The sequence below is a fragment of the Rissa tridactyla genome, chromosome 1 (genome assembly GCF_028500815.1).
Source record: "Rissa tridactyla isolate bRisTri1 chromosome 1, bRisTri1.patW.cur.20221130, whole genome shotgun sequence".
Classification (NCBI taxonomy): Eukaryota; Metazoa; Chordata; class Aves; order Charadriiformes; family Laridae; genus Rissa; species Rissa tridactyla.
This window is the reverse complement of record NC_071466.1, coordinates 7,434,911-7,448,178: the sequence shown is the minus strand read 5'-3', so window position 1 is coordinate 7,448,178 and position 13,268 is coordinate 7,434,911. Positions and strand designations below refer to the sequence as shown.

The following is a 13,268-nucleotide window of genomic DNA, read 5'->3' as shown; positions in this document are numbered from 1 at the left end:
AACAAATGAATTTGTCAATGTGACAGAAGTCAATCTATTGCTTTGTTTTCCTGACTGCACTAAATGAGGTAATGAACTCAGTCTAGTAATTCTTAAGAAATCAGTGAATATTTGCATCTTTTTGGCCCACTTTCAGTTTACAGGTATTAATTCCTTACAAAAGAATTACTAATTTTTTATCAAGGAATCTAGAAATATTGTATTATGAGGAAGAAGTGCTAAGCATTCAACTTCGTGAAATATTCAGCTAAATTTGAAAACCAGCTGTCTGTGTATCTTGTTTCAGACTCTTAGTAAATAACAATATTTTAAAAATATTCCCTAAAAAGCTAGTTTTGCTGCAAATATTGAAGACTTCTTACAAAATCCTTTTTGAAAGGGCTGTAACTTTTAAATCCATACATCGTGTTGTGTTCTAATAGAGCTGAGTATGATTTCATAGCTGTCGCTGAACATCATTATCAGCTTTCGTAGAAGGTCCTCTATTTGATTTCCTGGGACTCCCTTGTGCCTCAGAAGAGGCGACTCTGTCATGTTGTTTGTATTGGTGTGTTCATTTACAAAAAGGAAAAAAAAAAAAAAAGAAAACGGAAAGGAAAAGCCCTTACATGGCTAAAGGATGTAATTTGAATTGCTGGACTTGTGTGTATTCCTGGCAGGTGAAGCTTTAGATTGAAACCTTAAATGTGAAATTGAAAGTGATACTTTAAAACAATGGGTTAATCTAAGTTCTTCCGGTTATTGGCAGAGAACAGAGTTCATACCCTGGGGTCGGTGTCTCTCCAACTGATCTCACTAATGAATAAGGTTATGGAGGAATGCAGCTTTTCCCTGACCCCGCTCATACATGTCAGCTACATCTAGAGAAATACAGAAAGTTTAAGACTTAAATTTTGTCTTGGGAATTTTGTTTTGCTTTTCCCATCTCTTTTTTACCCTCCCCCATCCAGCCAAATGTTGAGAATAGTAACTTGTAGCTTTGAAAGTGTAAAATTGGAAGGGGAACAAGCCGTCACCCATTTTACATTGCCCTTTAATGAAAGAGGAAAATACAGTGAACTGCAAACTATTGTAAAAATGAAATTTATTTGACTCGCACCTATTCTTAAGTTACAACTTCTGATAGCTTCATTAATTGTATCATTGTCTAAGCAATGAGGATGAACTTCTGAGCCTGCAGTGAGATCTAATTCATTAAATGATGGATTTATTTTTTTTTTGTTATTGACAGCAAAAGATGATGGAAGCATCGCTGTTGCCCTGGGCTACACCGCTCACTTGGTTTCGATGATATCCTACTTCTTACAAGTGCCACTCAGGTATCCTATCATTCACAAGGGCTCCCGGTCTACAATCAAAGATAATATCAATGACAAACTGACGGAGAAAGAGCGAGAGTAAGTATGTTGGAAATATGCCTATGTATTTTCTTCAAAACAGCAAATCAACAACAAAAAAAACCCCCTTGAACAGTGTTGGGTAGTCTGAAGGGGCACAGAGTTTGAAGTTATTTGTTCATGCTTTCAGGAACCATGGGACAGGTGTTTGAGTTTCTCATGTTGGAATTCTGTGACAGAATCACAGAATGGTTTGGGTTGGAAGGGACCTTAAAGATCATCCAGTTCCAACCCCCTGCCCTGGGCAGGGACACCTTCCACCAGACCAGGCTGCTCCAAGCCCCGTCCAACCTGGCCTTGAACCCCTCCGGGGATGGGGCAGCCACAGCTTCTCTGGGCAACCTGGGCCAGGGGCTCACCACCCTCATAGTGAAAAATATCTTCCTTGGATCTCATCTGATTGAGTAGATCTAGTATCTGAACTTTCTTTAATGCAGAGGTTTTTAATCAATTGAAAAAGAGCATTGTAAACTGTTATCTACTATAAATCAACTTAATATCCAATGAAGAGCTCTTAATTTGTTCTGTAATCGTTGTCTTTCAACATGTAGCTACCCTTGTGTTGTTGTGCTACTAGGAAACTATCTTGCTGTCCTTAAATTCACTCTCTGAATGCCTTCTCCGGCGTTTTGGCGCTTGGCCTGTTATCCCCCTGTCCTTCCACCTGTGTGCTCCAGTATGAAAATAGCGGCAATTATTGGTTAAGCCCCACTTTGTGGTCTGCAAACCCCAAGAACTCAGAGGAATGCGACGCTGACCAGCTGCGGGAGGCCAGCTGCTGCGCTCTGATCCCATGCGGGTATGGAAGGCTGCAGAGCCAGGCTTGCAGCACTGGTGACTTTGTGTTTTCCATAGGCACGGTTTGAAAAAGGAGCAAAGGAAATGGCTGAGGGGAAATGGATTTGTGGAAAAAAAAAAACAAACCATCTTGTTTTTGGAAGTATAGAATCATCTAGGTTGGAAGGGACCTTTCAGATCATCGAGTCCAACCATCAACCCAACACTGACAAAACCGCCACTACCCCATGTCCCTCAGCACCACGTCTGCCCGGCTTTTAAATCCCTCCGGGGATGGTGACTCCACCACTGCCCCGGGCAGCCTCTTCCAATGCTTGGTAACCCTTTCGGTGTAAAAAATTCTCCTAATATCCAATCTAAACCTCCCCTGGCACAACTGGAGGCTGTTCCCTCTTGTCCTGTGGCCTGTTCCTTGGGAAATGAGACTGACCCCCCACCTCTCTACACCCTCCTTTCAGGGAGTTGTAGATGCAAAGTATGCAATCAAAATGCTATAATATTTTAACACTCTTAACACTCCTAATAGTCCAAATCAAGACGGAAGGGTCTTATTGTGCATATTTGACAGGATTGGGATGCTCGGAAGTGTCTGACTTCTTTAAGGCTCAATGACCTTTGCAGGACAGCAGAGGTAATTTGCCTTAGGAGTTAAATTCACTGAGGTCTTCCTGTTTTGACACAATGAAATATGATTCTATAATTATGTCTTGCAAATTAATTTTGATACCACTTTAATAACTTGTCCAAACACTTCCTGGGTAACTTAAGAGAAACATTAATCTGTTTTGCTTCAGTTTACTTCTCTAAGCATATGATCATCCTCCTTCCCGTACATCGCTTTCAGAAGGCTAGCAAACGAGAACACTTGTATCTGGAAAACAAATTTCTGAGGAGTAGAGCTGCCTGTGTGTGGGTGTATAAAGATTAAACCAATTTCCTGTTGTCTGAGACAGATTGGAAGGTTTAGTCCTTCAGGCTCTTGCCTTCCAAACCCTCATGACTTAATACTTTATTTCACAACAGATTTCTGAAAAGGAGAAAGCTTAGCTAAGTATATAAATCCCTGCTGGCCCATTTACCTGTGTTCTGCAAGATTTTTTCAGGATTAGCTCCTGCCTGAGGTCTTCTCTTCCCAGCTATTGGAGAGTCAATCCTACCAACTCTCGAAGGACTTCGGTTGCTATAGAAAACCTCGAATGTCTTAACTTGCAGTTTTCTTTCTAAACTAATAGCTCATGTTTCTCACCTGCTCCTAACTGGATTGAACATAGCAATTAACATGCATTATTAAATTTCTTTATTTCAATCACCTCTCCTTTAGCAGCTTTTCAATCTCCAACATAAACTGTTGAATAATTTTAGTGAGGTTTTTCCCAATGCACAATCTTTACTGTAACACATAGCATCGTGATTATTGACTAGGTTAAACGTTTTACTTGGCTTTGTACGTTTTTTGGACTGCAGAGTTGTCCTGAGATCCATATTAAGAGCTTCTAAAAATCGTACATTGGGGGAATAGCTTATGTTTTCACTCGAGAGCATTTTCATGTGTTTGTTTTTAATGTTATACTGTATAAATGTGTTACTTCACTTTCAAGTTTCTTTACCAGCTTTTTAAAGCCCTTATTATAAGCTGGTTAAATATTTTGAGAGCTTTCAGAGTGTAAGTTGTGCTTGGGAAATACTTTATCTGCTACTAATTTCTTTACTTGGCTAATCCAGGTCACTTATATCTCGAGGCTCTTGTAGAAGTATTCCATTTTGTCTGCTGCAGTTCCTGTTATGTTGGAACTTAGGAGCGTACAAAAGAAGTAGGAGGTTGTGGCAAGAACTTAGTCTGGCCACGTTACTGAAGGTAGAATGAGGTATAAAATACCTGCCAGTGGCATACAACTTTTAGTCAGCTTAGTAATTGTAGAGATGTTAGCGTTTATGACCTATTCAGTGACTGTTCTCTTGCCGTATTCCACAACATCATTTTGGTCCTACTAAAAGGCTGTAAGTTTTCTCTCATAAGTCTACTTTTCATGACTTTCTGAACCACCAAGGTAAGGCAAGAACGTAATTTTCACTAAATATCTCATTAAGGCACTTCTTTAGTGCTCCATTTCAACATCTCCAGGGTGCATTGAATTTGTAGGAAGAGAGAGTACCATTCCTTAAAATTTCTGGAGTCTGAAAGATTTCAAAGCGAATGATGGATACGTAACTCCCAAATTTCAGCTACTTGGGACAGCAGCGTGTTCCTCTCTCCTGTGACAAACACACACGCATGCTGAATAAACCACCTAAATTCCTTGGCACTGGTCTTGTGGAACTGAAACCTAGCACTTCATTGCGTCCTCATAAATGTAGTAAGAATGCTGAGATTAAACTATTTGTGATACGTTCGGATCCTGTCTGTCAAGCCCTGCATGTAATGCTTTTATTGGTCTGCTCCCAGACTTTTAAAGAAAGAATGGCTTGCAGTTTAGAGCAAAATAAGGCGTGTTATGTCTGGAGTGAGACATACTTTGTGAATTTGCCTTTATTGGTGTTGCTGTTGTCATATTTTTTTAGATAGTCTTCCCTTCAGTTCTCTTCTTTGAGTGCCGATACAAGCTAAATATCTCGCGTTTTGCTGTCTGGAAGCTTATTGAATCTTCTGAACCAATATCACTCTCCTTGTTGGTTTTAAAGTGAGTACAGTAAAGCGCACTTATGCCATCTGTTTGGGAGTCTTGGCATCTCTGTTGACTCAAAGCTGTGCTCAGTTGCTATATTTTATAACTGAAACTCCACATGACACTTCTACAACCTGCCAGTTGAATATTTAAGAATAGAACACTCATTTCATCAAATCATGTTAGACAGCTTGGAAATGCATATACTCCCTTAAGAAAAATAACGGGTTTTGGAGTTCAGTCGCCTTTCTGGTACCTTGCGTGTGTCTGGACAAATGAAATGCACACGCAGAGCAATCACTTCTGTTGTATTTTTGCATTCTCATTAATACTGCATCTTTTAAAAAAAAAAAAAAAATCCCGAAACTCTTACTTCCCTGATAGGTAACTTGGAAAGGAGGATGGTTTCAAGAAATAATTTTGCTAACGTTGTTTCTCTGTAGTAATAGTAAAGAGAAATCAAAGTACTATATGCAGTCTGTTCTGGCTCATGCTACACCTTACCACCAAAATGTGTTTAGGGAGGGTTAGAAAACTAACAGTAGTAAGAAAGTAATCACCTCAAAGTCGTATTGCAGGTTAAGGGCAAAAAATGAAGGTGTAGAATGCAGGATTTAAAAAGGTTTTGTATTTAAAAGACGAAAAAGAACACTAGTTTTCTAGCATAGCTACTGGAGGATGTACAGGCATTTCAGAGTTGGCTGCTGTCAAAGGGGTGCTATTTTTTTCTTGGTTTATATGTTTAAATATTGAACTTGTTGCTACCTAATGTTATAAAGGTCAAAAATACATATAAAGTTTAAAAATAAAAAAATAAAAAAAGCCAACCAAACAGGCCCTAGACAGTCATGGAAGAAGCCTGATCTAATCTGGTATATTTTTTTTTTTGCAGGAATATTTGGCATTAGCTGACCTGAGATAACAGTGAAGAACTGTAAAGGTTTCCTTGGCATTTTATAGTTTATAGAAAGATTTAAAGTCTTTTATTCAACTTGGCTTGACAAATACAGACACTAACAGGCCGAAGGATACACAAGCAGCTGTGATGCAGGCTTAGACTTCTGCCTTCAAAGGCATCTGACCTCTTTGCAGTTGTGTCTTAACGATTTTTTAAATTTTTTTTTATGTACCTCAGCACCCATTTACCTGCAGTTTAGATATCGGGGACACTTGAAGAATTGAACTTTAGCACTTTCGTTGCCAGAGCTCTATCTTGCGACTGAAATCAAGCTCCAGAAGAACTAATCATGGAGAACAATTAATTTTTTGGGTTTTTTCTGGACCAATAGCTTTAGCTCCTTGAATTTCTGTATAAAGTAACAGTATTGAGCAACAGTACTTGTTAGTTTTGCAACAAATCTGTGAATTTTTCATTTTTGAAGAAATCACTCTGTAGCATAAGAGTAAGAATAGTGTTAAGTAGCAATGGTAGGGAGTTTTATGGTTAATTCCCTGACTGGCCTAGTTGGAATGACTTCTATTCTGCTTGTTTTTGTAAATTATGCTTTTTGTTCTGCCTGAACACCTTCTGTTGTCATTGGGAAATGTCTGGCAGTTGCCCTACTGTGTTCTCATGGAAAACATGATCCAAACGTAGCTGTGTTTGCAGCGAAAAGTGATAGGTCTGATCCTGAAGTAATTTTCTAGAAACTATTTCTGTGATGTGGAGTTGTACTTCAGAATTGTCTTTTTCTGTAGCTCAACTTTGTCATTATTGCAAACTTCGGGCATGCCAGAAGATTGTAATTATTGCACAAGTCTTGTGAGGGGCAGCTGAGAGAGCTGGGGGTGATCAGCCTGGAGGAAAGGAGGCTGAGGGGAGACCTTCTCGCTCTCTGCAACCCCCTGAAAGGAGCGGGTAGCCGGGGGGGTCAGTCTCTTCTCCCAAGGAACAGGCGATGGGACAAGAGGAAATGCCCTGACGTTGTGCCAGGGGAGGTTTAGGATGGATATTAGGAAAAATTTCTTCACTGAAAGGGTAATTAAGCATTGGAACAGGCTGCCCAGGGAAGTGGTTGAGGCACAATCCCTGGAGGTATTTAAAAGACAGGTAGACGTGGTGCTTAGAGATATGGTTTAGTGATGGTTTTTGTCAGTGTTAGGTTGATGGTTGGAACTGATGATCTTAAAGGTCTCTTCCAACCATAACAATTCTATGATTCTATTCCATGATTCTAATCTTTTCTTGTCTTGATGTTTAATTTAGGTAGGTGTTCTAGAATTAGCTGTTCTGAGCTAGGGTTGTGAAGATCTCCTGGCATCAGGCTTGATCTGGAACCAAGGTCTGAGTATGTCCAGCCTTTTAGATGGCAGAGGCACTGCAGCACTTGAATTGCTGCTGTGATTCTCTGGGTGCCAAAATCTTAAAGGCCAGGTTTTTTTCATTGCTGTAGCCTGTGTGGGAGGTACAAAGATATGAATAATAAAAACCGTGTCATCTTTCATTGGGATGAGGCAGTCTTGTAGCAACAGAAGAATGCATCAAGCATGAAACACAGGTGCCCTTGTTGGATCTTCAGAATAGTTCTGGACTCTTTAAGGCTGTAAAGCCTTGTGTGAGTTTATCCTAATTCAGCTTCTGTACGGCTCAAGCCGACATGCAAGTGCTGGGCCAAAGGGCTGCAGCACTGTGTGTGGGGAACGCGGTCGTCTCTGCGTGGCTTGCTCAGGTCTTGAATTCAAACCCAACAGGCTGCTTTATCCCAGTTTGGGATGCTTTTAATTAGTTTTGGGAGCCAAATTTTAGAGAAGTTGAAAAGTTAAGAGTAGTGGGGCCAGATCAGGGGGGTTGGAACTTAGATGATCTTTAAAGTCCCTTCCAACTCTAACCATTCTGTGATTCTGTGTACTTTTAATCACACTTTAATCTGCACTTTTGATCAAGCAGTTCATTCGATATGCTCATGTTGTGTTTTAGACATACTTATTTGAACCGATAAAGAAAACTTCCATTATATTGTATGTGGTTCACACAGTGTTAAGTCATGCAATCTAAGTTACTGACAGGGAAAGTTCTGATGTAAGAAGTCTCACTTCTCGGGTCTGTAAAGCAAAGTTTATGTCAAAACCCAGTTCTGCTACAAGACTGCTTCCAAATTACCTTTCTCAATGCATTGTATTTCAGTTCTTTTCAGTGTGACAAGCTGTATTTGTAAATAAGTGGAGATTAAGTGTTGCTGAACAGGCACATAGGTGATTTTGGAGCATTTGCAAACCACTTGTTGAATAAACGTCGTCTAAAAGTGTTCCTCACTACTGTGGCCGTGCTCCTGTGTTTGAAGAAGGGGGAAAATCAGAGTTTCTACTCTAATTTTACTACAGCGGAAGGTGGTTATTGCGTTGAGCCTGGTAACAGATAAGCCGCTTGCAACAAAGCAGTCTGAAAAACCGTAACACAAGCAAGTGAAAAATAACTTTTCACTGACATTACCATCTTCCAGCTTAATTGAGAAGTCTTTAATCATATTTGGTACTTTGGCTGAGATAATGAAATGGCAGCTTTGGGAAGAAATCTTGGCAAACTTAAATCAGATGGAGGGAGATGGTTTGTTGAGAAATCTAATAGCTGTCAAAGCAAAGTTGATTCTCTGTGGTAGATTGAGTGTGTGTTAAGTGTTCAACTATATTGCTCAAAGAATGCTTTTTGCCATGAACTTATCTTGAACTGTATTTTTACGTTCCACATTCTTGAGGATATTTAGCTAGAATCCTGCCTTATTTTATTCTTGATCACCAAAATAATGCTTTTTGCCTTTGTTGGGTCAGCAAATATTATTGTGTGGAGATTAAGAATTAGATCAGGTGTTCTTTAATAAATTTAGATACTGTTAATGCTATTTCTGGGAACTCAGGAACAGGCTCCTGGCCGGTCTGAGAAAGCAGATTTTGTTTACTGCAGTAGATGAGACCACTGACCCCAGACATCCACAGCTGACAAATGTTCCTGCGAAGACACACTAGTCTGAATTTACTCCCATTGGAACACTATACTCCTGATGAGATTATTTTTCAAAACATTACTTCATTTTTCAATAAGCGGGGACTTGACCTGTAGAAAGTGTCCTCTAGTTAAAAACAATCCTTCAGTGGCAGAGAGATTTAAAGCTCTGATAGCGAGATTGTCTGCTCTGTCCTTACAGATAGTCCTTGCCTTGTGATATCCATCACGCCGTGTATGTAGCAAGTCTTGAATTCAAGCTGAAATATGTCACGGAATTGCCCGATCTACAAAACACCATCAGCGTCGCTTGTTCCATGGTTTGCTGGCTGTTTTTGAGGTGTTTGAAAATGTTATTTGCTGAACTAGTAGAATGATACCCTCTTGTTTTATCAAGAACTGCCTGGCTTTCATAATCTGGGTCTTTGCTTTCTTTCCCTGTGTATTCAGCCTGTACACATTGAAGCTATTGTATGTTCTCCAAGAGCAAGGTCACAGCAGTTACACTTCTTAAAAGAAAGATGGCAGTGCTTCTGCTTTTGATTATTTTCCCGTTGAGCTATTCCGATAGGCATTTTGAAAATACATTTTGTAAAGTTAAACTGCCAATATGTTTTCCTTTTCCAGTAAACTAATTATCTTCATATTGTGTAAAGCTTGAACGAGGATATGCTTTTTTCCCTTGGCAGTCTGTATTTTTGTCATCAAGTTTGTTTTACAAGTATAGCTTTTTCTCTCAAGTAGAAACTAAAACCCGTGTAGTAATCAAATCTGAATTCACTTGTGATTTGTGATTCATATTCATGTCTTAATCTCATCTCTAACAAAGCAAAGTGCACGCTTGTAATCCTTTTTTTTTTCTGCCTTTTCATTTGATTTCAGCGTTGCTCACCAGGTGGGGATCTTATTTTTCTGTTTAAAACTTTTCTGATCATGCTGATTGTTGGCGGACTACTTAGCTGTTGCTGGTAGCCTAGTAGTCACCCTAAGGTCAGTTTGTGGCCTCTGCCACCAACTAGTAGCTTGATCTGAAAAGGATGTGAAGTGCTCTGTGTTGCATCTCTACAACTGAGAAGTCTGATGGTGAAGGCACTTTCGTACTGGCGCATTTTAATTGTGTTCCTTCCCATAAACACTCAGTGCTTTGGGTCTGGTACGGAAGATCTGTGCCAGTCTCTGCTCTGAAGCTGATAGAACTGTGGTCCAGCTTATCTGAGAAGGAAACAGTTTTTGAAGCTGTGTAGCCAAAGCTTCTTGAGCATTGGTCTTCTGCTGGAGTGGGAAGAGGTTGGAAGTGCTGGGTATTTTGGTGCCAGTGGCTCTTTAGCAGCCTACTTTTCCTAATACTTGATTCAAAGTGTCCTGGGGAATCATGATTTCAAGTGACCTGGCTGGACAGTGGTGGTACTTCTCACTTAAAAGGCCTTCAAGGTTTCTGATTGAGAAAAGTCTTAGCGCGGTTCAATAGCGTGAGCTTTCTCCTCTGGATACAGCATTCCTTTTCAGTGAGCAAACAGGATGTGGTTGGGTTGGAGGGAAAACACGAGCTCCTTCCTCCCCTGCCTGCCCCCCCTCACAGCCCCCCAAAAGGGGCTGAGGCTGAAATAACTCAAACTTCAGTAAATATTTAAACCTTGGTCTTGTACGCTCCTCATACTTCAGTCATATCAAGCAAGAACTTGTGACTTTTTCAGGTTGTTATCTTATCTGGGTTGGGCTGTTTAGTTCTATCCTCTTGTAGGGTGTCCTATCCATGGGCTTAAGCTTGAAATTCATCATTTTCTAAACTGCCCTGTTTTTCGGTAGTGCTGCGTGAGGCACAGTTGTTCCCTAGATCTGATGGATGACTCTCCGCTATCACACCAGCGACTGTTACAGTCGCAAAAATTACATCAGTTCTTTATCTGGATAATAGTGAATAATTGGGTTTCAGCTGCGTTCTGCCAAGTCTGCTCTACTGTCGTCTCCCTGCAGCTATTCTGCTTCCTGTCCTTGGAAATAAGAAGGGAAGGAAAAAGCCATGTCAAGTTTGTTCTCTGACAAATTCGGTGGATGAAGTTGGGCATGAAGCAAAGGTACAGCGAATATGGTGATGTAAAAATAAAGTGGTATCGGCTTCACTTAGTCGATGGACTAAGTTTCTGATCTTCAGTTGACTACTGGATAATTAAACATTCTTAAAACATAAATATTCTTGCTGTTAATTTCGCTTGCTAAGCTATACATATTAGAGGTCCTTAAACTTTTGCATCACTTAAAAAAATTAAGCTTATCTAACACCATTCCAAACTAGATTTGGAATTTTACTTAGATTTGCCAAATGGGATGTAACATGCTATTTAAATTGTGCCACGCTTCCAGCCTGTGGAAAACAGTTAGATGTGATGTGTAAAAAATCATTATTTTACTGACTTCTTCCCTAAAGAGCTTTCTGAAGGAGAGATTAAACTTTGAGACTTTAATGTAATTTGGGATATGGCAAAAGTCTGAACAGAAGAGAGAATAAAAGATCTAAAACATATGGTGTAATACCAAAGTAGAAGCAGGTGAAAGCAGTTAAATATGAAGCAATTTCTTAAGCTTTAAAAATAGTTGTATTAAAGACAGGCGGTTATAGACAATAAAAATTCGCCACCAATATATTGGTACATATGTGATTTTTCTGGATACAGAGGAGTTCATAAATCACAGAACACAACAGTAAATGTATTTGGACTTGAATTCATAAGAGATACTTGAGGTCTGAAACAAATGTATGGAATAAGGATTCTTTCAGCTTTTCCTAACAGTTACCATCTGACTGAACCAAGAATCCTGTGGTGACTTATTGCATGTTCACCAAATGCTGAGGTTACTATGTAAAACAGCTAAAGATTAGCTGAGGATATAAAATTAAACAATATCTTGATGGCTGATGCTTACTTGTCTAAGGTCAGCTAAAAAAGGTAAAACAGTGAAGTTCTTACTGGTTAGAGTAGAATATTTAAGACACTTTATTTATGTAAGAAGGGTTGTCCTGATGCTTAAAACACTGAAATTGGGCTAATCACATTTTTAGCTTTGAAACAGACCTTTGGTTTTCCAGAATTGATATCTGTGGGCAGCAGAAGCAATCTTTAAAAGATCTTTTTTTCTGTAGTCAATTTTCTGATTTTTATATACCTCAGTATTATGAGCAGTTTTGGCTGGAGACGCTGTAGTAGCAAACTTCCTGCCCAGGCTGTCTTAGCAAAACCTGTAGTTTAGTCCATATATTCAAAAGTCAGTAAGACATGGATTAATCCCCTTTCTTTTATTAAGAAGGAACTAATACTTTTTATAAGGGAAAAACACCCACTGAACCTGACTGATCCAAACTGTAGGCATCTCACCTTAATCTGTAAATATGGAAAAGAAAAATCCGTGCAAGAAGCTTTTCTCTACCATCTGCCCCTGAAATTTCTCAGTTACCTTCAGCAGCACATAAGCAGAGTCTCCTGTGGTGTGCTGTGAACCATAAAAAATAAGGTTGAAATGAACACTGGAAAGTAATTTTGACAGTCTTCCCACCCCAAGGAGGGATGAAACTTATTTAGAGGGAAGAGTTACCATAGCTGAGGTACAGGGAGGTTTGAACTTGCCTTAGAGACACTACATCATAGAAGCATAGAATGGTTTGGGTTGGAAGGGACCTTAGAAATCATCCAGTTCCAACCCCCTGCCCTGGGCAGGGACACCTCCCACTAGACCAGGTTGCTCCAAGCCCCGTCCAACCTGGCCTTGAACCCCTCCAGGGATGGGGCAGCCACAGCTTCTCTGGGCAACCTGGGCCAGGGGCTCACCACCCTCACAGCCAAGAATTTCTTCTTAATATCTCATCTAAATCTCCCCTCTTGCAGTGTAAAACCCTTCCCCCTCGTCCCATGGCTCCCAGCTTTCCTGGAGCCCCTTGAGGGACTGGAAGGGGCTCCAAGGTCTCCCTGGAGCCTTCTCTTCTCCAGGCTGAACCCCCCAGCTCTCTCAGCCCGTCCTCCCAGCAGAGGGGCTCCAGCCCTCCCAGCATCTCCGGGGCCTCCTCTGGCCCCGCTCCAACAGCTCCGTGTCTCTCCTGTGCTGAGGCCCCAGAGCTGGAGGCAGCACTGCAGGGGGGTCTCCCCCGAGCGGAGCAGAGGGGCAGAATCCCCCCCCTCGCCCTGCTGCCCACGCTGCTGGGGATGCAGCCCAGGCTGCGGGGGGGTTTCTGGGCTGCCAGCGCACATTGCCGTCTCATATTGAGCTTCTCATCCATCAGCATCCCTAAGTCCTTCTCTTCAGGGCTGCTCTCCATCCATTTTCCACCCAGCCTGGATTTGTGCTTGGGATTGCCCTGACCCGCATCTTTGTGCCTGTAGCTTTATGATTGTAAGATCTGCTTGTGTCTGGATGAACAGGTAGTTGTAGCAATGCGGAACAATGGATGGTGGTCTCATGGGGCGTGCTGCAGCTTTTGGATCA

At 40.8% G+C, this 13,268-nt stretch overlaps 1 protein-coding gene across 3 annotated transcripts in view; it reads left to right on the top strand.

The window, feature by feature from the left end:
* Positions 1-13,268, top strand: part of UVRAG (UV radiation resistance associated) — a 108,909-nt gene that overhangs the window by 53,009 nt on the left and 42,632 nt on the right. For all 3 annotated transcript variants that reach the window (XM_054207628.1, XM_054207715.1, XM_054207637.1), the window contains exon 12: positions 1,232-1,397. In XM_054207628.1, coding sequence (XP_054063603.1) covers positions 1,232-1,397 — 166 coding nt within the window. The remainder of the gene's footprint in view (positions 1-1,231; positions 1,398-13,268) is intronic.